Genomic DNA, 24950 nt, shown 5'->3' on the forward strand with positions numbered 1-24950 from the left:
ATCTCATAACTGTTTGTGGGATCGTGCTGTGTTTCCTACTTTACAACAATGACTACACTTCAAAAGTACTTGATTGGCTGTAAAGTGCTTTTTGAGGTCCTGTAAAGGCGCTATATAAATGCAAGTTTTTTCTTATCTTTATGTACGCACACTTGAAGGCAATTGTTTTGAGAGAAATAGACTGACATAATCAGCTTCACACAGATGGTAACTAATTAGACTTGTGATAGCAACCTAGCAGAGTATGGATGAGCCACCACGGTGACTCCAGAATAGGATTGAACCATGCAGTGTGTTTTGTTAGGAGGCTGGAGTATTACTTGACAGCAAAATGCAAATCTGGAAGCGTGTTGCAGCATGTTGAGGAAGGGCGATGAGCTGGCTGGCTGACTAGCTGCAGGAGGACTGCAGTGAACCAGGTGCTGAGAGGAAGGAAGTTTTGTTACAGCATCCGCCAAACATTCGGGTGAGAAATAGGAGAGTGGGGGAAATTTCCTCCGTCAGTCACCGTTGCCTGCTGTGAAACCACCATGTGAAGCAAGCATCGTTCAAGATTCAGTGCTTGCAACAAAAGGAGAGGGGAGGCAATGGAGACAAAATCGCTCTTTAATCTTCAGAAAGCACTGGCGCAACCCGTCAAAGTCTGCATGTTTGACCTGCTCGGTGATGTGGTAAGTCCATTTCCAAACCTCCCTTTGCCACCCGGTTGAAATTGACAGCCCGACTGTCCCAGCGCCGCTCAATTCTCGCTGGTCAGGAGCAAACGTGGGTCAGTTTCCCGAGGAATTCACCACCGTGGGTCGGGGGGACACTAAGGGCAGGATGGGAGCTGAGCAAACCCACCCACCCAAAAAATGGACTGTGTTGAACAACGGTTTGCTGAACAACAGTTCCTCATTCTGTGGGCCCACAGTGTTCTGCAAGTGAAGATTTATCATCTATACAGCCGAGAGAGTTAGACTTTCAACATGTAATTTAACCCTGGAGGAGGGGGGGGAACCAGCAACAACATCAAAGCAATAATAACGTTATTCCAACACATCCATCGATTATGCTGTGTGTTAAGGAGATGTGTTTTGGTGGAACGGATATGTGCATTTTGTAAGTCTGCGGTCTTAATTTTTTCAATGTTAAAAACCACTGGCAACACAGCTGTCTTTTTGACAGCCATCGCTCAACAGTTGAAATGGGAGCAGTGTTAGGAATGTTGTCAGCCCTGGCATTCTCGCCTCTGACTCAGAGGGTTGTGGGTCCAGGGACTTGGCCACAAAAACTAGACTGATACGCCCAGTGCAGCACTGAGGGAATGCTGCACTGTCGGAGGTGCCGCCTAAGCCGAGGGCCCTTCTGCCCTTAAGTGGACGTGAAAGACCCCATGGCACTATTTGAAGAAGAGCAGGGAAGTTCTCCCTGGTGTTCTGGCCAATATTTATCCCTCCATCAACATCATTTTTTTAAAAAACAGATCATCTGGTCATTATCCCATAGCTGTTAGTGGGACCCCGCTGTGTGCAAATTGGCTGCTGTGTTTGCTACATTACAACAGTGACTGCACTTCAAAAGTACTTAATTATCTAAATTGCTTTGGGACATCCTGAGGTTGTGAAAGGTGCTATATAAATGCAAGTCTTTTTCTGTCTGTTTCCCCCCCCCCCCCCCAAGTCAGTGAAGTATGACTCAAACTGATGGCAGGGATAAAGAGGTGATTCCCCTGTGCCTCTTACTACTGTGAATCCATCACCCTCTCTAGTGCATAATGGAGGTTGGCAGAAAATTGGGAGTCACATACGGCCTGGCAATACCCATGGACAGCAGTCTAGCCCCTAAGCTCTGGAATTCCCTCCCTAATCCTCTCTACCTCTCTCTCCTTTAAGAACTTCCTTAAAATCTACCTCTTTGACCAAGCTTGACCTGTCCCAATATTTCCTTACATGGCTCGGTGTCAAAATTTTGTTTGATAATCGCTCCTGTGAAGCGCCTTGGGACGTTTTACTACGTTAAAGGCACTATATAAATGCAAGTTATTGTAGAGAGGGGAATGTTGTATCTTTTTTTCTTGGTGCATACAAAAACTTGCATTTATATAGCGCCTTTTAATGTAGTAAAACGTCCCTAGGACAGGTGACCAAAAGCTTGGTCAAAAAGGTAGATTTTAAGGAGCATCTTAAAGGAGGAGGGAGAGGTTTAGGGAGGGAATTCCAGAGCATTGGGCCTAGACAGCTGAAGGCACGGCCGCCAATGGTGGAGTGATTTAAAATTGGGGATGCGCAAGAGGCCAGAATTGGAGGAGCGCAGAGATTTCGGAGGGTTGTAGGGCTGGAGGAGGTTATAGAGATAGGGAGAGGGCAAGACCATTGAGGGATGTGAACACAAGGGTGAGAATTTTAAAATTGAGACATTTCCGGACCGGGAGCCAATGTAGGTCAGCGAGCACAGGGGTGATGGGTGATGAGTGAACAGGACTTGGTGCGAGTTTTGATACGGGCAGCAGAGTTATGGATGGGCTCGAGTATACAGAGCAAATAAGAAAAGAGGTGAGGTATCACACAAGGCTTTGTCCTGTGAATATTCTAGTGGAATATTGGGATGGTGAATAGGAATGGGAACAGTGAGCTATAAATTAGAACTCTCATGTTATTTTGTAAACTGGATTACGAATAGAAGAAACAAAGAAAGAGTTGGACATTTATAGAGCCTTATCACATCTCTCAGAAAGGTCACAAAATTGTTTCACAGATGCTCAATTACTCCGAAGAACAGGTTGTCGGGATGGTAGTTTTGAGTTTCTAAAGCATAATGGAAAATGTAGGCACATTTCGAAAGCAGCCAGAGAGATTCAGTGTGGGTGTGAAGGTTCATTTTTTATATTATGTTTTACATTAATATATATTGTATATAAATATCAAAGACCATGACTCCCTCGTGGTGTTGCTCACAGATAACAATTAATAAAGGAATAATTGAGCCATAAATGAATAAATGGCCTGTCACCCATCCCCAGCACAGATTCTGCCTGAGTCAAAGTCAACAACAATATTCTGTGTGCCTGCTTTATCTCTGTGCTCCTTGACTCTTTGGAGCCTTCAATTCAGTCAACCACTCTTTCCCCCTCCACCACTTCACTTGCCTCCTGGTTCTATTCCTACCTGTCCCCACATGACCGGCACATCTCAAGCAATGGTCTCTCTTCCCATGTCTGCTTGGGCCTCTTTGGCCTGCCCCAAGGTTCTATCTTTGTACCCCCACTTCTCCAGTCCTCATATAAGTCCTGCCTCTCAGTGACTTAATCTATAAGCACAGTGTCACCTTCCATGGGTATGCAGACAACACCCAGCTCTACTGTTCCATCCTTCTCTTTATGGTTAGTGCTGTGCTGTTCAAGTGCCTGCCTGGCATTGTCATTGGATGAGTCAGTGCTAAACATCAACAAGACCAGTCATCCTGTTTTTCATTCACACCCCACACCTTAACCTCTGACTCTAATCCCCCTCCCCAGGTGCTCCCTCAGCCTGAGCCTCACAGGGTGCAAATGCCACATCCAGGCCATCAGTAAAACCAACTATGTCCATCTCCACCCCATGTGAACCTGCACCACCAGTAACTTCCTCATCTATGTCTTTGTCACCTCCAGATTCTCCAACAGGCTTCTCACCACACAAACTCCAACTGGTCCTGAACCCAGGTGCCCTATAGGTGAAGTCCCGCTCACCTATCACTGACCTCCACTTCCTTCCCGTACCCCAGCACATTGATTTCAAACTCCTTGCCCTTGTTACTTGGGATTGCCCTACGTCTGGAGCCCCCTTTTAGACCCTTAACCCAGCTCACATCCTCTGCCTTTCTAAGTCTAAACTACTCTGCACCCCTCCCTCTGTTCCACCATTCCTGAACTCTCTTTCTAAATCCCACCACTGGCTCCACTTTCACAGACCTCTTCAAAACTTACCTCTTCAGCCTCTCCTTCGGTCACCTCCCCAGCTCTTCTCCCAGTTGCTGACAGAATCCCTTCCCTGTTGTAAGGCACCTTTGGATGTTTTGCCATGTTAATGCCAGTATAAGCTGTACCAAAATAAATTAAAGGGTGATCTTTACCTACCCCAATAACAGAATTAAATAAATTTGTGTTGCCCACTTGCTCCTGTCCCATATATAAATAAAATGGATGTGTCAGAAGGTATAATATATATTCATTCTTGGGTCTGCCACAGATCTGTCACACTCTAGATATCGTACTTTAAGTGTCACAAGTATTAAAGCAGAGAGGAAAAAAAGCCAATATTTCCAGCTTGTTTCTTCTGACCTGGAAGGGAGAACTTCTGCATCTTAGCAGAAGAATTTTAGACAGAGTGTTGCACGATATAACTATCTGTGACTCTATAATACAGCGTATGATGTGACAGACTGTGAGGCAAGTCTTGGGAGATTTGACAGGAATTATAAATATTGTATAAGCATATCCAAATATATATAAATGTAAGATTACTTAACTTTGCATATAAATAGATCGTATTATTAGATGTAAATTTATATAATTTTCACTGAAATCACTCTGTAATTTCCTGCTTCCTACATAACATAAGAACATAAGAAATAGGAGCAGGAGTAGGCCAATCGGCCCCTCGAGCCTGCTCCGCCATTCAATAAGATCATGGCTGATCTGATCCTAACCTCAAATCTAAATTCATGTCCAATTTCCTGCCCGCTCCCCGTAACCCCTAATTCCTCCAGTGTATATTTATATGTACCATGCTTTGCTGATACCAGTGCTCCTCTGACTTGTCTTATTCACTGATGATATAAGCCCCTGACAGACTGTATATACTCGTATACAAGGCCTGCTGTGTAGAATACAGCCCCCCACTTTTTCAGCTGAAAATGTTTGTGATTCCCTTCCCCTTCCCCCCCGCCATATAAAACAAGGGACAATATCCTGGACACCATTGGCCAAGTTTATATGCAACCACCAACAACAACAACTAGCATTTATATAGCACCTTTAACCTAGTAAAACGTCCCAAGGTGCTTCAAACAAAATTTGACACCAAACCACTTAAGGAGGTATAAGGACAGGTGACCAAAAGCTTGGCCAAAGAGGTAGGTTTTAAGGAGCATCTTAAAGGAGGAGAGAGAGGTGGAGAGATTTAGGGAGGGAATTCCAGAGCTTAGGGCCCAGGCAGCTAATGGTGGAGTGTCGAAAATCGGGGATGCGTAAGAGGCCGGAATTGGAGGAGCGCAGAGATCTGAGGGTTGTAGAGTTGGAGGAGGTTACAGGCTAACTCCCTCTCTACTGGTACTTGATGGTAGTAGTTTTGTTTACAGCTTTTGTCTTGAAAAAGCAGCCGTCGATCTGACCCCACCGTTTAGATAAGACCTGCCCAGACCTGACCTCCTCTCAAGAACCCCCCCACCACCACCCCCACCACCCAACCTGACTCCATTCTCAGGCAGGACACGACGAACCTTGCTCTCAGGGAAGAACCTGACCCAGCCCCAGTCTTGGGCTGAACCCCAATTGCCCCCCCCACCCACCCACTGTCAGAAATGCCGGAAGGTCAGGGGAAAGGTCAGCCATCCCAGCTGATCTCTCCGGCAGCAGCTTGTTCCATTGCAAGTCACGACTGACTCTGCGCCCCCAGTTAAGAACGGGATCAGGCCGGCTCGGGTTCAGTCGGCCGGGTTGAGTTCTGCCAGTATATTAATGGTTCTCCCATGGCAGTGCTCGTAGGCTGAGTTCTGGCTGTGTGCCTTGTCAGGGCCCAAAATGAGGCAGGCAGGCCTGGAGTGGAGATTAGCACCAAGGCTTAGAGTGAACGAGGTTAAGTTGTGGTTTGCGATGTGTGATACTGGGGTTGTGCATTGTGGAGATGGGATGATTTTATAAACTTACAAAGAAAGTTTAAGTCTGGGAAGGCGGTTCAGGCAGAGGCAGGTACAGAGCAGGACACAGGGTCCTTAAATCTACTACTACTACTACTCACTACTACTACTCACTACTACTACTACTACTACTCACAACAACAACAACAACAACAACAACGTGCGTCTATACAGCGCCTTTAACGTAGTAAAACGTCCCAAGGCGCTTCACAGGAGTGTAATCAGACAAGAATTGACACCGAGCCAAAGAAGGAGACATTAGGACAAGCTTGGTCAAAGAGGTAGTGTTTAAGGAGATGGGGAGGTTTAGGGAGGCAATTCCAGAGCTTGGGGCCCAGAAGGCTGAAGGCACAGCTGCCAATTGTGGGGCAAAGGAAGTCAGGGATGGACAAGAGGCCAGAGTTTGAGGCGCGCAGAGTTCCCGGGCTCGGGGGATGCCAAGGCACCTCTACATCACTATGCAGAATTGTAAGCACAGAACAGCCCATCGTGCGACTGCTAGCTCCACGTGCGAGCTACCTACTCTAGTTTTACTTGTCTGATCTTTCCCTGCGCTTCTAACATTCTTGTTCCTCGAGTGTTTCTCTAACTCTCTTAAAAATCACACTGTGGGAGTAATCTTCACCTTCATCTCCTGGGCAGTAATCGAGTGGTTTTGATTGCCTGTCCCTTGTAGGACCCGTCCAATTTTCATCCCATTGAAATCTGCTTACACCAACCAGATGGTGTAAATGAAAATTAGTCCCCAGTGAGTGAATCTGCATCAACAGACACTTGTGGTAATATATAACATATTCTGACAACCCTTGGCGTATATAAATCTCTCTTAATCTCTCCCTTTATGCTGCCAGTACTAATACTTCCCCTAGTTCAAGCTGGTACTCTGTTTACTCTCAGCTCATGCTGGCCCCCCCCTTCCTCTCCCCCAGTTAATTCTGATACTCCCTTCCTCCTTGTTTTATGGGCTCCCACGACCTACACGACGAGAGGCGCCGCCCACACCCGCCGGACGTCAACCCAGAATTCCGAGCCGGAGCTCCGGTCTCCCCGCTGGCCGGGATTGTCCGGAGCGGGGTTCGAACCCTGCACCTTCTGAGTTGGGGGCGGGAAAGGAAGCAGGTGATTAGCACAGCGTATTTTAGATGGATTGTGTATTAGTGAGAGAGCCCCCGATACAGTGTGTGTTGTGTCAAAGGTCATGGTACCAGCAGTGAGGGATGTATTATAGAGAGGGTGTTTTATGTAGATTTTCATCAGAGAGCCATAAACAACACGTAATAAAGAGACATTTCACACTGGGTGACTTTTGTTGTTCTATTTTATGAAGGGGACTTCTCAATTGTGAGAGATTTGAATGTGTTGTCGGTCTGTGTGGGTTTCATTTTCCAGTCTAAATACAGTAACAGCATTATGACTGCACTGTGGTAATAGTGATACTGAAACCCTCTTTTTGCACCATAATCTAAATTTACAGATTATATTTTCCCCTTTCCAATCTTCTCTCCCAAAGAGACAATGATTTCCAATTGATATTTTTTTCCACTAGAAAGGGAGAAGGTTGGAGGGGCTGGCGAAAGGCCAACATCTGGACAGAAAATGGGGAGGGTGAAAGGGAGGAGGGACGGAAGAAAGTGAAAAGTGAGAGTGACGGGGTCGGTCAGCGTTCAGGAACTTGCTTGAGCTTCAGGTCTCTCCAAGCTGAAAGGACGGAGAAAAGTCATTTGTTAAAGGGCCAGATGAAGAATGAAATGAAACCAAGAACAGGGACAGGTACAACGTAGATTGAGGTAATGCTGCGAGAGAGGTCACGAGAGTGTAAATGGTGGCGCATGGTAGACGGGATGGATTGAAAGATATGATGTGAGCCATGGGCAAAGGAACATTGAGTGCTCCATTACCTCTAATTCAGATTTGTGGCACCTGTACTTTTTTCCGTTGTATCTTCTGAACAGTGTGTTGTGTCAGAGGGCATGGTACATCAAGTGTTGTAACGGGGTGCAACAACAACTTGTGTTGATACAGTGTCTTTAACGTAGTAAAACGTCCCAAGTCGCTTCACGGGAGTGTTATCCGACAACAATTGACACACAGCCAAAGAAGGAGACGTTAAGACAGGTGACCAAAAGCTTGTTCGAAGAGTAGGTTTTGAGGACCGTCTGTAAGGAGGAGAGAGGGGGGGTTTAGGGAGGGAATTACAGAGCTTAGGGCCTAGAAGGCAGAAGGCACGGCTGCCAACGGTGGGGGCGAAGGGAGTGGGAGATGCGTTTGGAGGAACGCAGAGTTCACGCCCTAGAAAGTGCTCCTCTTGTGAACGAGTCATAAATAACGTGTGTTATATCAAGGGCTGTGGCACTCCAGAGAGTGGAAGGGTTGGACAAGGTGTCTCGCATGGATTTGTGATGAAGCCATAAACAACACTGATTGTGCCAAAGGTCCCAGCTAATGTAGGACGTGAAAGCAGGTAAAGTACCATGCCACTGTTTTGCTGTAACACTCATGCACTTGGATTTAAAAACAATTGTTCTTGGGATGTGGGTGTTGCTGGCAAAGCCACATTTATTGCCTTCCTTAGTTACCTTGAGCAGATAGTAACTGACTGCCATCTTCAACCACTGTATTCTTTGTGGTGATCGTGCTCCCACGATGGTGTTAGCAAGGGAATTCCAGCATTTTGACCGCTGATATATGTCCAAGATGGTGTGTGTCTTGGAAGTGCTGGTGTTCCCTTGCTATTCCTTTTGTTAGTAAGTTTACATTGTCACTTTCTTAAAGGGGCACTGCCTTCATGGAAAAAATATACAACATGGCTCCCTTGATTTTAGCAAGTTTATCCAGTGAGTCACTAAGCCATACAGACTTGGTCTGAGGTTCAATCCCTGAACTGTGCTGTTAGGTGGTAATGAAAGAACTTGCATTTATATAGCGCCTTTCACCACCTCAGGACGTCCCAAAATGCTTTACAACTAATGAAGTACTTTTGAAGTGTCGTCACTTTTGTAATGTAGGAAACGTGGCAGCCAATTTGGGCAGCAATGAAATAACTGACCAGATAATCTGTTTTTAGGTGTTGGTAGAGGGATAAATGTTGGCCAGGACACCAAAGAGAACTCCCCCTGGTATCAGCCAGGGTGGCACTGAAACTGGCCTCCACGGCTATGAATTAGAGAGGAAAAATCAAGCAGGCTTCCTGCGCCTGGTCTTTATCTGGTAAATTCTACTGGAAAATACATGGATGTCGATGTTGGGGGTCAGGTTTGCCTTTGAAGCTGTCCCAGCACCGAGGGGTTGAATTTCTGTGGAGGGTCTTTCGCTTGTCCGCCGTTTCTGAGGTTTCCGCGGATCTTCCGGCGAAGTTACGGCAGACGACCGGGAGGACCCCATGCGGAAATCCGACCACTCGGAGTCTGGGATGACCTGTGAAGAACGGTCACTCGGATGAAGTACATGAGGGGCGGCCAAAGTTCTTTGGAACCGCACCCCAAAGGGAAATCACTGCCTTCAGAAGAGGAGGAAAGGAACCTGGAGGTGTGGGGGAGGAAAATATAATCCATTAACTTAGACTTCTGACTCAAAAAGAGGTTTTCAGTATCAGAATCACCACAGTGCAGTCAGACTTGAAAATTAAAACCACAGAGACAAACAATGCCTGTTATAATTGTAAAGTCCTTTTCTCAAAACACAACACGCAGTCACCCAGCGTGAGATGTCTCTCGTACCTTGTGTGGGGAACTGACAACTGATTTTTAATTATGCCGCACAGTTCCTCTAACTAGTTTACGCTGCACTATTTATATAGCATGCTATATCTTTCTGGAAATTAGGTAGATAATGTCTCCAACCAAGATTTTTATCGGCAGCCGCCTCTGTGCTGGATTGGGTTCACCCTGAGTGCATGGCAAATCATCGTAATGGGGGCGCGGGTATGGGTAGTGAGATTTATGCCGGGTCAGGTCAGTGCTCGAGTGGTTTAGCTCGTCTCTGAGGAGCACATAGAGAATTAAATACCGACTAGCTGATCTCCCGTGGCATTGCTCGTGGTTAGACTGGGGGTCTGGAGCAAGTTGTGATGTTTAACAGCTAACTTGGCCTGACCCTTGAAGGCCAAGTAGCCGGGTTCTCCCTGTGGAGAAGTGGTCTAAGTAGGTCCCGGGGTCAGTTGTAGACTCATCATTAGTGGGGGGAGTTTGCAGATTGGTAGGTGCTTGTACTTTTCCGAATCCAGGTCAATCGGCAACAGAACTTAACCTACACGTGAAGTGTCCGTTTTATTTTTATGCTGCTGTTGGCGTCTTTACCTTTTATTCATTCTGGGGGTATGGGCATCGTTGGCAAGGCTGGCATTTATTGCCCATCCCTAGTTGTCGTTGAGAAGGTGGTGGTGGGTCTTCTTGAATCACTGCAGTCCCGCTCTCCCCCGTTCTTTCCCCATAGCCCTGCATTTGTTTTCCTTTTTAAGTATTTATCCAATTCCCTTTTGAAAGTTACTATTGAATCTATTTCACTACCCTTTCAGGCAGCGCATTCAAGATCATAACAACACATTGCATCAAAAAAAAATTCTCCTCATCCCCCCACCTCTGGTTCTTTTGCCAACTATCTGAAAACTGTGTTCTCTGGTTACTGACACTCCTGCCAGTGGAAACTTTTTTTCCCTGTCTACTCTGTCAAAGCCCTTCATCATTTTGAACACCTCTATTAAATCGTCCCTTAAACTTCTCTGCTCTAAGGAGAATGACCCCAGCTTCTCCAGTCTCTCCATATAACTGAAGTCCCTCAAACCTGGGACCATTCTAGTAAACCTCCTCTGCACCCTCTCTAAGACCTTGACATCTTTCCTAAAGTGTGGTGTCCAGAATTAGACACAATACTCCAGCTGAGGCCTAACCAGTGATGTATAAAGGGTTTATCATCACTTCCTTGCTTTTGTACTCTATGCCTCTATCAATAAGGGTTGTTTTTCAAACTGGAGGCCTGTGTCCAGCGGTGTGCCTCAGGGATCGGTGCTGGGTCCGCTGTTATTTGTTATTTATATTAATGATTTGGATGAGAATTTAGGAGGCATGGTTAGTAAGTTTGCAGATGACACCAAGATTGGTGGCATTGTGGACAGTGAAGAAGGTTATCTAGGATTGCAACGGGACCTTGATAAATTGGGCCAGTGGGCCGATGAATGGCAGATGGAGTTTAATTTAGATAAATGTGAGGTGATGCATTTTGGTAGATCAAATCGGGCCAGGACCTACTCCGTTAATGGTAGGGCGTTGGGGAGAGTTATAGAACAAAGAGATCTAGGAGTACAGGTTCATAGCTCCTTGAAAGTGGAGTCACAGGTGGATAGGGTGGTGAAGAAGGCATTCGGCATGCTTGGTTTCATTGGTCAGAACATTGAATACAGGAGTTGGGATGTCTTGTTGAAGTTGTACAGGGCATTAGTAAGGCCACACTTGGAATACTGTGTGCAGTTCTGGTCACCCTATTATAGAAAGGATATTATTAAACTAGAAAGAGTGCAGAAAAGATTTACTAGGATGCTACCGGGACTTGATGGTTTGACTTATAGGGAGAGGTTAGATAGACTGGGACTTTTTTCCCTGGAGAGTAGGAGGTTAAGGGGTGATCTTATAGAAGTCTATAAAATAATGAGGGGCATAGATAAGGTCGATAGTCAAAATCTTTTCCCAAAGGTAGGGGAGTCTATAACGAGGGGGCATATATTTAAGGTGAGAGGGGAGAGATACAAAAGGGTCCAGAGGGGCAATTTTTTCACTCAAAGGGTGGTGAGTGTCTGGAACGAGCTGCCAGAGGCAGTAGTAGAGGTGGGTACAATTTTGTCTTTTAAAAAGCATTTGGACAGTTACATGGGTAAGATGGGGATAGAGGGATATGGGCCAAGTGCAGGCAATTGGGACTAGCTTAGTGGTATAAACTGGGCGACATGGACATCTTGGGCCGAAGGGCCTGTTTCCACGTTGTAACTTCTATGATTCTATGATTCTATGAATAAAGCCGAGAGGACAAGTGGAGAGCAGGGGCAGTGGCTGACAGACAATTTTCCGGCACATTCTGTTGGAGTTACGCTGGCTTGCCAGTGTAACTCCAGCAGAAAATCTAGGCCAACATTTTTTTTACATCCTGCCCACAGGCTCCTTTGACCCAGCACTGCTACAGCACGGGGAGGCTGTACGTGTTGAGAATTTGGCCCTCAATCCTAACCTGAGCTGACTGTGTATTTAGACAGTGTCAAATGAGGATAATGCAGAATTAACATAATTCATAGTAACAGCACTGAGCTGCTGCAATTAGCTCAGATCGTTTGATGAACAAATGGTATTCTAAATTGATCATATCATTCCAGAGAAGCACTGTAATTCAGAAACACACTGACAGCTCTGCTCAGTTGGTAACACTGTCCCTGGGTTGAGCATGTAATCTAGGCTGACAGTCCAGTGCAGTACTGAGGGAGTGCTGCACTGTCGGAGGTGCCGCCTTTTGGATGAGACGTTAAACCGAGGCCCCCTCTGCCCTCTCAAGTGGACTTAAGAGATCCCATAACACTATTTGAAGAAGAATAAAGAACCCTATATATGTTATAAAGAACAGGATGCTTTGTACATATTCTAGAGAATAACATGCACTTTAGATATTAAAATAGTGCATCTTGTACATATTATGGAATATATATTGTAGAGCATAACACACTCTGGCTTAGAAATTCAGCTTCTCGGTGCCCATTTTTAGGGTGCTAAGCCTCCAATATGGCGGGTAAGAGGCGCACACTCATATTGAGCCGCCTGCCATATTGGTAAAGGCTAAAAAAATTTGGTGTGCAGTGCCCAGGCCTGAAATAGGCATTAAGACCTTTGCATATGCAAATAAGGGGCTTAATTCCTGTTTCGAGGCCCCCGCTGTGAGATTGGTTTGCCCTGAGGCAGCCAGCGCAGTCCAGTCCATGAAAGGGACCGCTGCAGGCAGCGACCAAAATGGCGTGTGTTTAAAATATACTTAACCTGAACGTGCGCCTGGGAGGGAAGCTCCTGCCCCACCCGACCCCACGTTTAAAAGAACGCAAGCCGCTGCCGGGCACTGCTTTGAGTCCTGTCCTGTGCGCTGCGGCTGTCTGTGATGCTCAGTTTAGGAGATGTGGAGATGCCGGTGATGGACTGGGGTTGACAATTGTAAACAATTTTACAACACCAAGTTATAGTCCAGCAATTTTATTTTAAATTCACAAGCTTTCGGAGGCTTCCCCCTTCGTCAGGTGAACAATGTGTATCTCTCTCTCTCTCCTAAACTGTAAACAATTTTACAACACCAAGTTATAGTCCAGCAATTTTATTTTAAATTCACAAGCTTTCGGAGGCTTCCCCCTTCGTCAGGTGAACGATCAGAGGGCAGTCTGTACCCATGGGCCCATATAGAGGGAATCCTACGATTATCCAGTAAATGAGAGTGATTACATTGTCCCCTGCTGTTCAGAAGGCTTTGTTGTAGTATATGGGCCCATGGGTGCAGACTGCCCTCTGATCGTTCACCTGACGAAGGGGGAAGCCTCCGAAAGCTTGTGAATTTAAAATAAAATTGCTGGACTATAACTTGGTGTTGTAAAATTGTTTACAGTTTAGGAGAGAGAGAGAGATACACACACATCTTGGAACAAAGGATTACAGATTGCTCTGAATGAATCCCCCAGGGAATCGTGCTGCCCAGTGCAATAATATGCAGCCGTGGAGCTGACACGGTTGTTAGGTGTGAAACTCGGGCTTGGTGTATAATCCCTTGTAAATAATACATGCTTCACGAGGGAATCCTACGATTATCCAGTAAATGAGAGTGATTACATTGTCCTGGTGTTTTTCTCCATGCCAGAGTGGATTTGTGTGGCAGTGTTGGAATTTTCCTGGGCTGTTTTGTTTTTTTTTGCTCTGGTGTTCTCCCCTGCTGTTCAGAAGGCTTTGTTGTAGTATATGGGCCCATGGGTGCAGACTGCCCTCTGATACCGCCTTTCGTTAAACCGAGGCCCCCTCTGCCTTCTCTGGTGGACTATCTCAGCACTATTTCGAAGTAGAGCAGGGGCGTTCTCCCCGGTGGTCCTGGCCAGTATTTATCCTTCAACCAATGCCACTAAAAACAGATTATCTGGTCATTATCACATTGCTACATGTGGGAGCTTGCTGTGCGCAAATTGGCTGCCACATGTCCTAAATTCAAACAGTGAATACATTTCAAAAGTACTTCATTGGCTGTAAAGTACTTTGGGATGTCCTGAGGTCATGAAAGGCGCTATATAAATGCAAGTCCTTTCTTTCTTTACGTTTCACAGATTGCTTTTCTACATGCGTAGATCTTGATTTTGAGTGTTAGCAGGCTATTCAGTCATGTGAGGGAATCTCAGCCAATCCCAATGTTGTCCACATCCGGACATCCATGCACAGAGTTTGCAGCAGAGGTACGGTACAGGGATCAGGAACATTGAGGCTAACTGTGATACTGCCCAGGAATGAGATCAGTTAATTCAGCACAGGCCAGGGATTTAACCCATAACCTTCTATGGACGGTGCTGCTCGGTTCCACACTGGTTTCATTAGCAAATGCATTACCCATTGAGGGAATGAGAAGCAGTAAATGCTGGAAACGCACAGTCAGGATCTGTGAAGAGAACAGACAATGTTTACCTTTCTGATGCGAGCCCTTCTTTAGATCCGTGTGTTTCCAGCATTTTCTATTTTTGGTCATTTTTCAGCATCCGTAGTATTTTGCTTTTTGCAAGCCAGTTGGGGAGCTATTGTGTGGTCTGTTCAGAACTGTACAACTCTTCCTGGGACATGAGTAATGACATGTGCTGCTTCTGTAGTTTATGAATCTTCCAGGTGATCTGAGCTCCCAGTGCTTCTGCCATTATTAAATGCGCTGCCTAGTGCAAAAACAGAGCCTCTTAGACCAGTGAGATCCCAGTTTCCATTCTCCATTGGTGTTGAGTTTTGCTGATCTCAGTTAGGGTGGTGGTAGGGGAGCTGCGATTGGTCTTGGTGCGTCCACTGGTAGGTGAGTCAAGGCTCCTCACCACCCAGTGACCTCTGCCGGTAACCATGGAGATGGTTAGGCGAGGAGCGGAACAGGCTTGGCTGGGGACTTCCCCGCACGTGAAGAACAGCCACTTGGGGCAAAGCGCCAGAGCCTGGGCTGGCACCTGTGGAGCCATTCCTGGGAATGACTCAATGCCTTCGAGAGAAGATAGGGAGCAAGCTACAGGGAGAAACTGCCAATCTTTTTACAGAGACGTATCCTCAGACAAGTGGAACCCTGCATAATGTGGCACCTTTTAGGGGGGGAGAAGATTGGAGAGGGAAGAAAATAAGGAGACATAAAAGATGGTACAGAAAGTTCTGTTCTGACAAAATTATATTTGCAAAAATAATATTGTGTGCAGTAGGAATTATCGGCCTGTCCAATCCCATCGGATTTGGGGCTACTGGGCTCAGAGCTGTCAATTCATCGAAGATCAGTAGTAGCAGTTAAAGGGCTGCAGGGTCCACAAAGGGTGAGGTTTCCTTCTGGGTTTGTTTTCTCTCTCTCTCTGTCTCTCTCTCTCTCTGCCTCTCAAACTTCCAAAGGCGAGGGAGGGGGAGCTTTCGTCTCTCTCTCTGGGGGGTGGGGGGGTGCTCTGGGATGTCACGTGTCTGGTTTCCCGGGAGCTGGTACATGCTGAACTTCTTAAAAGAAAGAAATATCATTGAGTTGCGGGGGGGGGCAGCCTATATGCAAGGGTGGTGTATATGTGTCAATATGGTAATCATTGATGGATACCATCCTGTTAATGTATAGGTTCAGTCCTTACCCAGCCACTGAACACAAGGCATTGATGCAGTACCTGAAACTTGCCTCTTGAAGTGCTCAGAATATGTCTGCAAAGTCTCACCCCATTAAACTCTCGGCTTCCATGTCCCGGGATACAAGTGGGGACAGCTGGCAGAGGCAGGCATTTCTCTGCAACCCATGAGGTCGTTGCTGGGGATCGGAGCAGTATTTTGGCCCTAGCCGGGCGCTTCTGCTCAGGAGAAGTAAGGACGTAGATTCATCAGCCACACCCTCCCATCACATCTCGGCGCAGCGCCCGAGGACCAGCCGAGAGCGGACAGTGGAATCTGTCGCTCCTTCACAGACTGGGCACAAAGCAGTTTTAAGGTTCAAAAATTAGAATCAAGACTGAAGAATTTTAAATACATTTTTTTTCAAAAGGAATATATACACATTATAATCCCATTTAAAGTATCCAATTAAGAATTTTTTTTAAAAAGGGAATTGGATATATACTCGATAAGGAAAAATTTGCAGGTCTCTGGGGAAAGAGCAGGGGAGAGTGGGACTAATTGGATAGCTCTTTCAAAGAGCTGGCACAGGCACGATGGGCTGAATGGCCTCCTTCTGTGCTGTACAATTTGGAATGAAATAGCGTTGAAATATTTTACTGCAAGCATTGTCTGTTTTAACCAGGATGTCCTAACATGAAGCAAAGTTACTGAGAAAAACAGCCACAACACACAAGACTCCCAAGGCCAAGCAAGCTCACAGCCAGCTGCACTATCCCTCCTGCCCCACCCCCTCAACCCCCGCTTCAAACCCTGACCCGAATTCTATCCCTTCACAATGCTGTCAAGAGCTGGGAACTGTTAGGAGTCGAGATTTGTGTTCAAAATGAGCGAGACAGATTGCAAAGATAGGATGACAAAATAGGGTGAGATTTTTAAACCAGGTTGAGAGCGACTCACTGCAAAAGAGTGAGACTTGGCAGGTCTGCTTTCAACTCAGTGCAGGTTGAGAAGTGCGACTGGGAGGCCTGTGCTCACTACTGTTCAGACAGCGGAAAGTCAATCGACATGAGAGAGATGGGCACAGAGCAAGAAACATACACCAGCTTTTGACAGGTGGTCAAATTCCAGCCGTCCGTTGGTGCATTGAAATCTGATCTCTCGCTGTTTCTCCAGCGCCTTCTCTCCACAGCAGTACATGTGGATCAGTAGGATGTGATGGTACATGTCCATTGTTAAATGGAAGAGGGGAGGGTTAGAAGCAGCAAGGTATCAAATCAGACTGTGATTTAGCCATGTTAGGGGTCAGCCATGGCTCAGTGGGTGGCACTTTTGCCTCTGAGTCAGGAGGTCGTGGGTTCAAGTCCCACTCCAGAGACTTGAGCACAAAATCCAGGCTGACGCTCCAGTACAGCAATGAGGGAGGGCTGCACTGTCGGAGGTGCTATCTTTCCCATCTACCCTCTCGGGTCGGCGTAAAAGATCCCACGGCACCGTTTCGAAGAAGAGCAGGGGAGTTCTCCCCGGTGTCCTGGCCAATATTTATCCCTCTACTAATGTCACTAAAACAGATTACCTGATCGTTAACACATTGCTGTGTGTGGGACCTTGCTGTGCGCAAATTGGCTGCCATGTTTCCTACATTACAACAGTGACTACACTTCAAAAGTACTTCATTGGCTGTAAAGCGCTTTGAGACGTCCTGAGGTTGTGAAAGACGCTATATAAATGCAAGTCTTTCTTTAGGCAAATGTATTTTGAATCTGATTAAAGGAGCACACTGAAAGGGTTTGAGTTGTTGGTACCTGAGAGGAGGGATGGCTTTTCCTGGCAGAGACCTTTTTATGTGAAAATTCTTGCCTGATGAGTTACTGAACCGTGCAGACCAGTGAGGCTTTCCAATCTGTGCTGAGTTAGCTGATCTCAGCCGGGGCGGGGGGCAGCAATTGGGCCTCAGCACTCGGGCACCATGTGTGGAAGTTGGGCTAGGACAGAACCAAGCTGCGGCCTCAATCCCCACACCCACCCCACGGTTGAATAGCCTGCCTACACTCCCTCTCTGTGTTTACACGTGGGCGAGTTACTGAAAGTCATAGATGCATTTAAGGGGAAGCTCGATAAACACATGAGGGATGTAGGAACAGAAGGTTATGCTGATTGGGTTAAATGAAGCAGGGTAGGATGGCCTGTTTCTGTGCTGTACATTCTGTGAAACCCATCCTCTAAACTTGAGTCCGTGTCGGGAGGAAAAAAGGGAAAGAAAATTGCTGGAAGGGTAAAATCCCAATCAGCAAGAACAATCTTAGAGTTCTATAGCACTCGCTGCATACAAAGGACACCTGAGTGTCCCAACACAGTGCTGGATAGCAAGTTTCAAATGTCTTTTTTTTTTGTTTGGAAGAGGTACCGGAAGCCCTGCAGTCACTGCTGGCTTTGTACATTTATGAGAAGATATTCCTGGCTTGCAAGCCATATATCTCAGCTGCAGGCCCGGCATAAAATTAAATGATCAGCTGTTACGTTGGGCAGGACACAGAAGTGATTCACTGAGAGCAAGACGCTGGGGGGCGTGGCCTCACCTGTCAATCAGCCGGCTTATAATGACAGCAAATAACAGCTTATCTCTTTATCCGGGTCAACTGACTTTGACAACTTGTTTGCAGCAGGACTGAACTGATCCTCCTTGTGACCAGCCCCCTCCAGTCAGGGCTACACTGACACCCCGTTACCACAGCCTAGGTCCAATAGTGCTGCCCCAGCTCAGCTCAGCTAACTGAGCACAGACTAGAGATCGAACCAGGGACCCTCCTGGTTCTGTTTGGCTCAGTACAGCACAGTGTGGTATACTTACCAATTTACATAGGATTTTGCAGCACAGAAACAGGCCATTCAGCCCAATGCCTCATGCTCCACATGAGCCTCCTCCCACCCTCATTCACCTCACCCTATCAGCATATCGCTTTTATTCCTTTCTCTCTCATGTACTTACGAGGCAGCGAGTTCCACAATCTGAGTAAAGATCTAGCACTAACTCAGTCAATCAGACTTCATTAACAGGACACCTCTCTGTAAAGAACTTTTAAAACCCAACACAAGGGCACGTAGTGTTGGCTGGTATCACTGTGCACTGATCGCAGCTCACTCCGCTGTAAGGGATAGGAACGGACTAACAATACTTGTCGAGAGTGGAGATGCTGATGTGACATTTGATTCTTCGGATTGCCGGAAATTCACAACTTGCCGAATGAATGTGATATTTTGCGGCTAACGAGCCATTGATTTTACATTGGATCTCCGTTTGCCAACTCCCTGAAACGTTGGCGATATGGAATATGTGGAAGACTAAACTGTAGGAATCGTGGCATGGATTACGGAATGTTCTGTACCCTCGTGACCAAGAAGCTTTTTGGACAGGTTTGTTACCACATATGCAAAGTTATAACATGGGCATGGCACCATCACTCGGGGAGAAGATACTGGGTAGGGTGGCACCCTTGAAAGGGAACGAATGTGGGAAGGTTGTAACAAGTCAGGATGCTGGGTAGGGTGGCAACAGGCTGAGGTTGAGTAGGATCATGACTTCTGGGGAAGAGGTTTATATTATTTGCCGGTTTGTCCTGCTTGAATTTAATGGATCTGTGGGTTTGTTTCTTAGCTCTGTTGTCTCATTGGTGACTCAATCCTAAATCAGAACAGAATCAGAATCTGCCAATCTAGATATATGCATGTTAATCGGAAGATGGATTTATGGTGTGGGGTCTCCGAGACTTCATGATGCACACCTTTCTGGTCCGCAAAGACACAAGGCTTGGACATCCTCGAGTACGCCCAACATCCAATCTCCTTAAAATACCTGGTTGCATGTGCCAGCACTTGCAGCAAAAAAATGCCATCGGTTTAACTGCCGCTTAGTTAACACTAGTTAGTTGAAAAGTCGAATGAGATGGCTGGATGTTAAATGGCAGCTCGAGTGTAAACAGCTGAGGTACGGGCACAGAGGTTGAGCGCAGTAAACTACTTTAAAATGCCTGATTTTTCCAAGCCAATTTTTTAATACAGTATTTGAAAAAGTATATATAAAATGTAAATGGAGAGCATTGCAGATTGTAATCCTTGAAACAATCTTCCAAGTAATAAAAAAATCAAATTTGACTGCATGAGTCACCAGAAACCTCAGTCGTAATTCAAAACAGATGGAACTGCAGAAACCCTGGAATCTCCCAATTGAAAACAGAATTTGACTAATTCTCCACCATTGGCGGCCGTGTCTTCAGCTGCCTGCGCCCTAAGCTCTGGAATTCCCTCCCTAAACCTCTCTATCTCTCTCTCTCCTCCTTTAAGAAGCTCCTTAAAACCTACCTCTTTGACTAAGCTTTTGGTCACCTGTCCTAATATCGCCTTATGTGGCTCGGTGTCAAATTTTGTTTGATGATCGTTCCTGTGAAGCGCCTTGGGACGTTTTTACTGCGTTAAAGACACTGTATAAATGCAAGCTGTTGTTGTTATTCATTCACTGTAAACCAGTGGCCTTGCTTACAGGATGTGAGCACACAGCCTTGTCCTATCGAGACTGCCTCAAAAATAAAACTGCCGTTGATGAGAGTGTTTGAGAGTAATTTCAACAAGAGTGCCACGATTCCTCTCGCCTATTAGCAGTGTTAAGTAATTAGAGTTGCCACAAGCACTTCTGCTTTACCTGAAGTTGCTAATTATTGCTCATTAGACGGAAATATCAATGTGTTTCTCAAAGGATGTTCAGAATTAAAGTGTTTCACAGGAAACCACTAATGTGCTGCAGGGCGTAGCTCCTGCTTCATCCCACTTGAAAAAAACACCTAGCAAAAATAATATCATAGTAACATAGAAGGTACGGCACAGGAGGAGGCCATTCGGCCCGTCATGCCTGTGCTGGCTCTTTGAAAGAGCTATCCAATTAGTCCCATTCCCCTGCTCTTTCCCCATGGCCTTGCAATTTTTTTCCCTTCAAGTATTGATCCGATTCCCTTTTGAAAGTTACTATTGAATCTGCTTCCACCGCCCTTTCAGGCAGCGCATTCCAGATTATTATAACTCACTGTGTTTTAAAGAAAGTTTCCTCATGTCGCCTCTGGCTCTATAATAGTTGTCTTTTTCTCCCCTCCTTTCTCCAGTTTTCTCCCTTGGTCTTCTAGGGTTGCTGACACGTGCTGGGGTGGAGTTCCACAGGAACTGCCTGCCCCCTCTGGTACCCCGACCAAGTGCTTATTCTTCACATACGAGTCTCTGCACTGAGCGTCAGCAGGGCGTTCAACCGTGGGGGGCCGCCCAGCAGGGCATTCAACCGTGGGGGGCTGCCCAGCAGGAACCTGTCCTCAACTGACAGCCACATCCATTGACTTCCCCCCCTTAGCCCAATGACACCGAGGCCAATCTCTGGACGTCCCAAAGCGCTTTACAGCCAATGACATGTAGTCATTGTTATAACGCAGGTAACGCGGCAGCCAATTTGCTCACAGCAATGCAATAATGAGCAGATGATGTTTTTAGTGATTTTCATTGAGGGATAAATGTTGGGTAGGATATCAAGGAGGACTCTCCTGCTCCTCTTTGAAATTGTGCCAGGGGGCCTTGTATGTCCACCTGAAATGGCAGATGGTTTAACATTTCATTTGAAAGACAGTACCTCCGTCAATACAGCAATCCCTCAGTACTGGACCAGAATGTCAGCCTGGATTATGTGCTCAAGTCTCTGGAGTGGGACTTGAACCCACAACCTTCTGACTCAGAGGCGAGAGTGCTACCCACTGAGCCACGGGATCTTATTTCCACCCCAGCTGTGATTGGTAGCTCTGCACAGACCAGGAATCAAACCAGTGACTTCCCTGATCTGCAAAGCGCTGAATGGATGAGTTTGTGATCCCGTGCTCATAGAAGGGGGCACTGTTTGCAGCAAGCTCAAGTTGGAAAGTCTCTAGCTTCACGCCTGTGATTTGCCGCGATGCGCTGCCTACAAGAGCCGTTCGCCGCTGGGGAGTGCCAGACCATGGCATCATGTCTACCATATATTTGGATGATCCTTTTACCTATTGAGGAAGCAAAGGAGCCGACCAGAGGCCTCTTCCACTGTATTGTAGCATCTAAATAACACTGAGAGGACCTGGGTGCTACATTGTCCTTTCATCTATATTACTTGTGACCAAAGTAAGCTGCTGCATAAAGTGAGTTGTGGGGCATTTAGTAAATGGGGTTCACAGCATAAACTACATAGACAGCACTGAAATAAGACCACTGCAAGTTATCTCGGGGTCCCGGAACTTTTTTTGTCCTGAATCTTGTGCTAATTATCGGTACGAGATACCAGTGCATTAGGGGAACAAAACACCTTGGGGGGTCATTTTGACTTTGGGCGATTAGTGTAGAACAGGCGATAACGGATCAGCCACACATTAAATACCTCTCCCGATTAATGAAAATCAGAATAAAATGTATAACAGGCGGTTGAATTGATATTGCCCGTTTTATGCCCAAAGTCAAATTGACCCCCTTTTTCTCATTGGGACACCTGTTGTTAGCATCAGGCTATCCCCATGTCCTGGATTACATCTAATCTACGGTGTGAAATTGCTTGGTTCTAACACTGGTTGCCTAAAGAGGAAAAGTTCCCCTTTTATACCCTCCCTTCAACAATGTGCATGAACCCCAACTTTATTGCCAACGATGGGGTAAACGTAGAGGAAAATGTTTCCACTTGTGTGGGCGAGTCCAAAACTAGAGGTCATAAATCCAATAAGGAATTCAGGAGAAACTTCTCTACCCAGAGAGTGGAAAGAATGTGGAATGTGCTACCACAAGGAGTAGTTGAGGCTAATAGCATAGATGCATTTAAGGTGAAGTTAGATAAGCACGAGGGAGAAAGGCATAGAAGGATCTCCTCGTAGGGTGGGAGGAGGCTCGTGTGGAGCATAAACACCGGCATAGACCAGTTCAGCCAAATGGCCTGTTTCTGTGCTGTAGACTCTATGTAATTCTATGACCCCTGACAGGTTTGATTGTAAAGTGAGGAGTGATTGGAGAGCAACAGTGTCCATTACGTGACTCTAATACTGAGCTGAGGTCCAGTAAATCACATCACCACTTGGACAGGTTACAAGTAAAAAGCAGAAAGACTCTGAGCATTTCCCATCAACTCTTTAAGCTGAGATCATGCTTGTTGTTTGGATGAAGAACGGCATTTAATCTCATTCTTCCAGAATACCAAACCTATACCATCGTTCTGTAACAGCATCGAGCTGATTCTTAAATGAGGTCAGTGTTCTGGCCCCAACCAGCCTTCCCAGCAATGAATTCCAGCTGTTGATCACTCTCTGTAAAATACTTCCTGGCATCTGTCCCAAACTTGCCCTAGCAGAGCAGAACGCTTCGAGCATTGGCTCCTGTCGTGCCAGCAGGCTCTGCTCATTCACCGCGGCATCTGTGCTTCATAGAGAGCCATTTGACTGGTAACTGGCAGGATAATATTACTAAACTAGAATAACCTGGCTGTATCGGGCCCGACCGGTATCGAGGTCCAGTGGAATAAATAAGCCGTTTATCATCTTCAGAGAAAAAAAAACTTTGAAGGGAGGGATTTTAAAAAAATTAATGAGAGTATTTTGGAAAAAAAACTTACAACATTTTTCTTCTCAGGCCCCCCTCAGTCTGGCTGCTAGGTTGGGTTTTGGCTTAGTGCGAGAGCTCGGCCAATGTTGTCATGAAATGCTAAGGGTTGCCCAGAGTGGCCACAGTGGGGGAGAAGTCCCTGGCTTCAGCCCGTTCTCCCATCCTCTGTTCTACTCTACCCCAGTTGAAGTTCCTCTGGGTGCTATTTATTTTAAATGGGTTAATGATTTTGTGAAAATAGCCCACACAGGAATTTGATGCAAACATGTTAACCAGGGGTAGGGAAGGAACTTATCATTCTTGACATAATTGCGTTCACTCATCACCCTTGTGCTCGCTGACCTACATTAGCTCCCAGTCCATCAACGTCTCAATTTTAAAATTCTCATCCTTGTTTTCAAATCCCTCCTTGGCTTCACCCCTCCCTATCTCTGTAACCTCCTCCAGCCCTACAACCCTCCGAGATCTCTGCGCCCCTCCAATTCTTGCCTCTTGCACATCCTCGATTTTAATCGCTCCACCACTGGTGGCCGTGCCTTCAGCTGCCTAGGCCCTAAGCATTGGAATTCGTTCCCTAAACCTCTCTACCTCTCTCTCCTCCTTTAAGACCCTCCTTAAAACCTACCTCTTTGACCAAGCTTTTGATCACCTGTCCTAATATCTTCTTATGTGGCTCAGTGTCAAATTTTGTTTGATTACACTCCTCTGAAGCGCCATAGGATGTTAAAGGCACTATATAAATGCAAGTTGTTGTTGCTTTTTATATCTGCAAGGTATCTTCACGGCCAGTGGATTCTTTTTGAAGTGCGGTCACTGTTATGTTACGTGAGCCAATGTGGCAGCCAATTTGTGTGGAGCAAAATCCCACAAACAGCAAACGATAGAATGACTAGCTAGTCAGTTTTCCGGTGGTTCAGAGAGGATGGTGGCCAGGGCACCAGGAGAACTCCTTGCTCTTCAAATAGTGTTGAGGGATCTTTTATATTTACCCGAGCAGGCAGACAGCACGTACAGGAATGCAGCACTCCCTCAGCGCTGCAGTGGGTCTTAAGTCCATGACCTCCTGACTCAGCGGCGAGTGCTACCAACTCACCTGGAGATGTTGGGTGAGGACAGGATGGAGCTCGGCTGTGATGCTACCATGGTTACGTGGCCTGCTGTGTAGACTCACATTTCGCTGGTTTAGCTAAGCTACTGGAAGACTTTGCCCAGAATTGTACATCAACTGGACACACTGCCTTCAAGGGAGGAGGGAAGAAAATAAGGAAGGAGGTAGGGAGAGAAGTCTATTTAGTAACAAATATTAGGAGGAACAGGCAGGGGGTATTGTGATGCTGCTCTTGGCTGCTAGCAGTGAAAGTAGTCTTCCCCCGTGTGCCTGTATGTGGAGGTCAGGTCAGGGACTTGGAGCCTACCCCCACCCCATGGTGGAATAGCTTGCTTGACTGGACTTGAGGAATGGCCATTTGAGCGAGACACTGAAGGCCAGCCAGCTGACTCCCGTGGGACTGTACCCAGCAAGAGTCCAAGACATTTGGAGAAGGAGGAGACAAATGGAAGAGAAGGAATAAATATTGCTTTTAGAAAAATGATAAAGAAGTCGTGCGTCAGGGACCTGGATTGGTAGCT

The 24950-nt window shown here is 46.3% G+C and overlaps 1 protein-coding gene across 1 annotated transcript in view; it reads left to right on the top strand.

The window, feature by feature from the left end:
• Positions 1-464: 464 nt before the first annotated feature.
• LOC137300643 (ral guanine nucleotide dissociation stimulator-like) overlaps positions 465-24950 on the top strand; it is a 92416-nt gene continuing 67930 nt past the window's right edge. Inside the window, exon 1 of the mRNA XM_067969858.1 lies at positions 465-671. Coding sequence (XP_067825959.1) covers positions 588-671 — 84 coding nt within the window. The 5' untranslated portion in view covers positions 465-587. The remainder of the gene's footprint in view (positions 672-24950) is intronic.

This window comes from Heptranchias perlo, chromosome 31 (genome assembly GCF_035084215.1).
Source record: "Heptranchias perlo isolate sHepPer1 chromosome 31, sHepPer1.hap1, whole genome shotgun sequence".
Classification (NCBI taxonomy): domain Eukaryota; kingdom Metazoa; phylum Chordata; class Chondrichthyes; order Hexanchiformes; family Hexanchidae; genus Heptranchias; species Heptranchias perlo.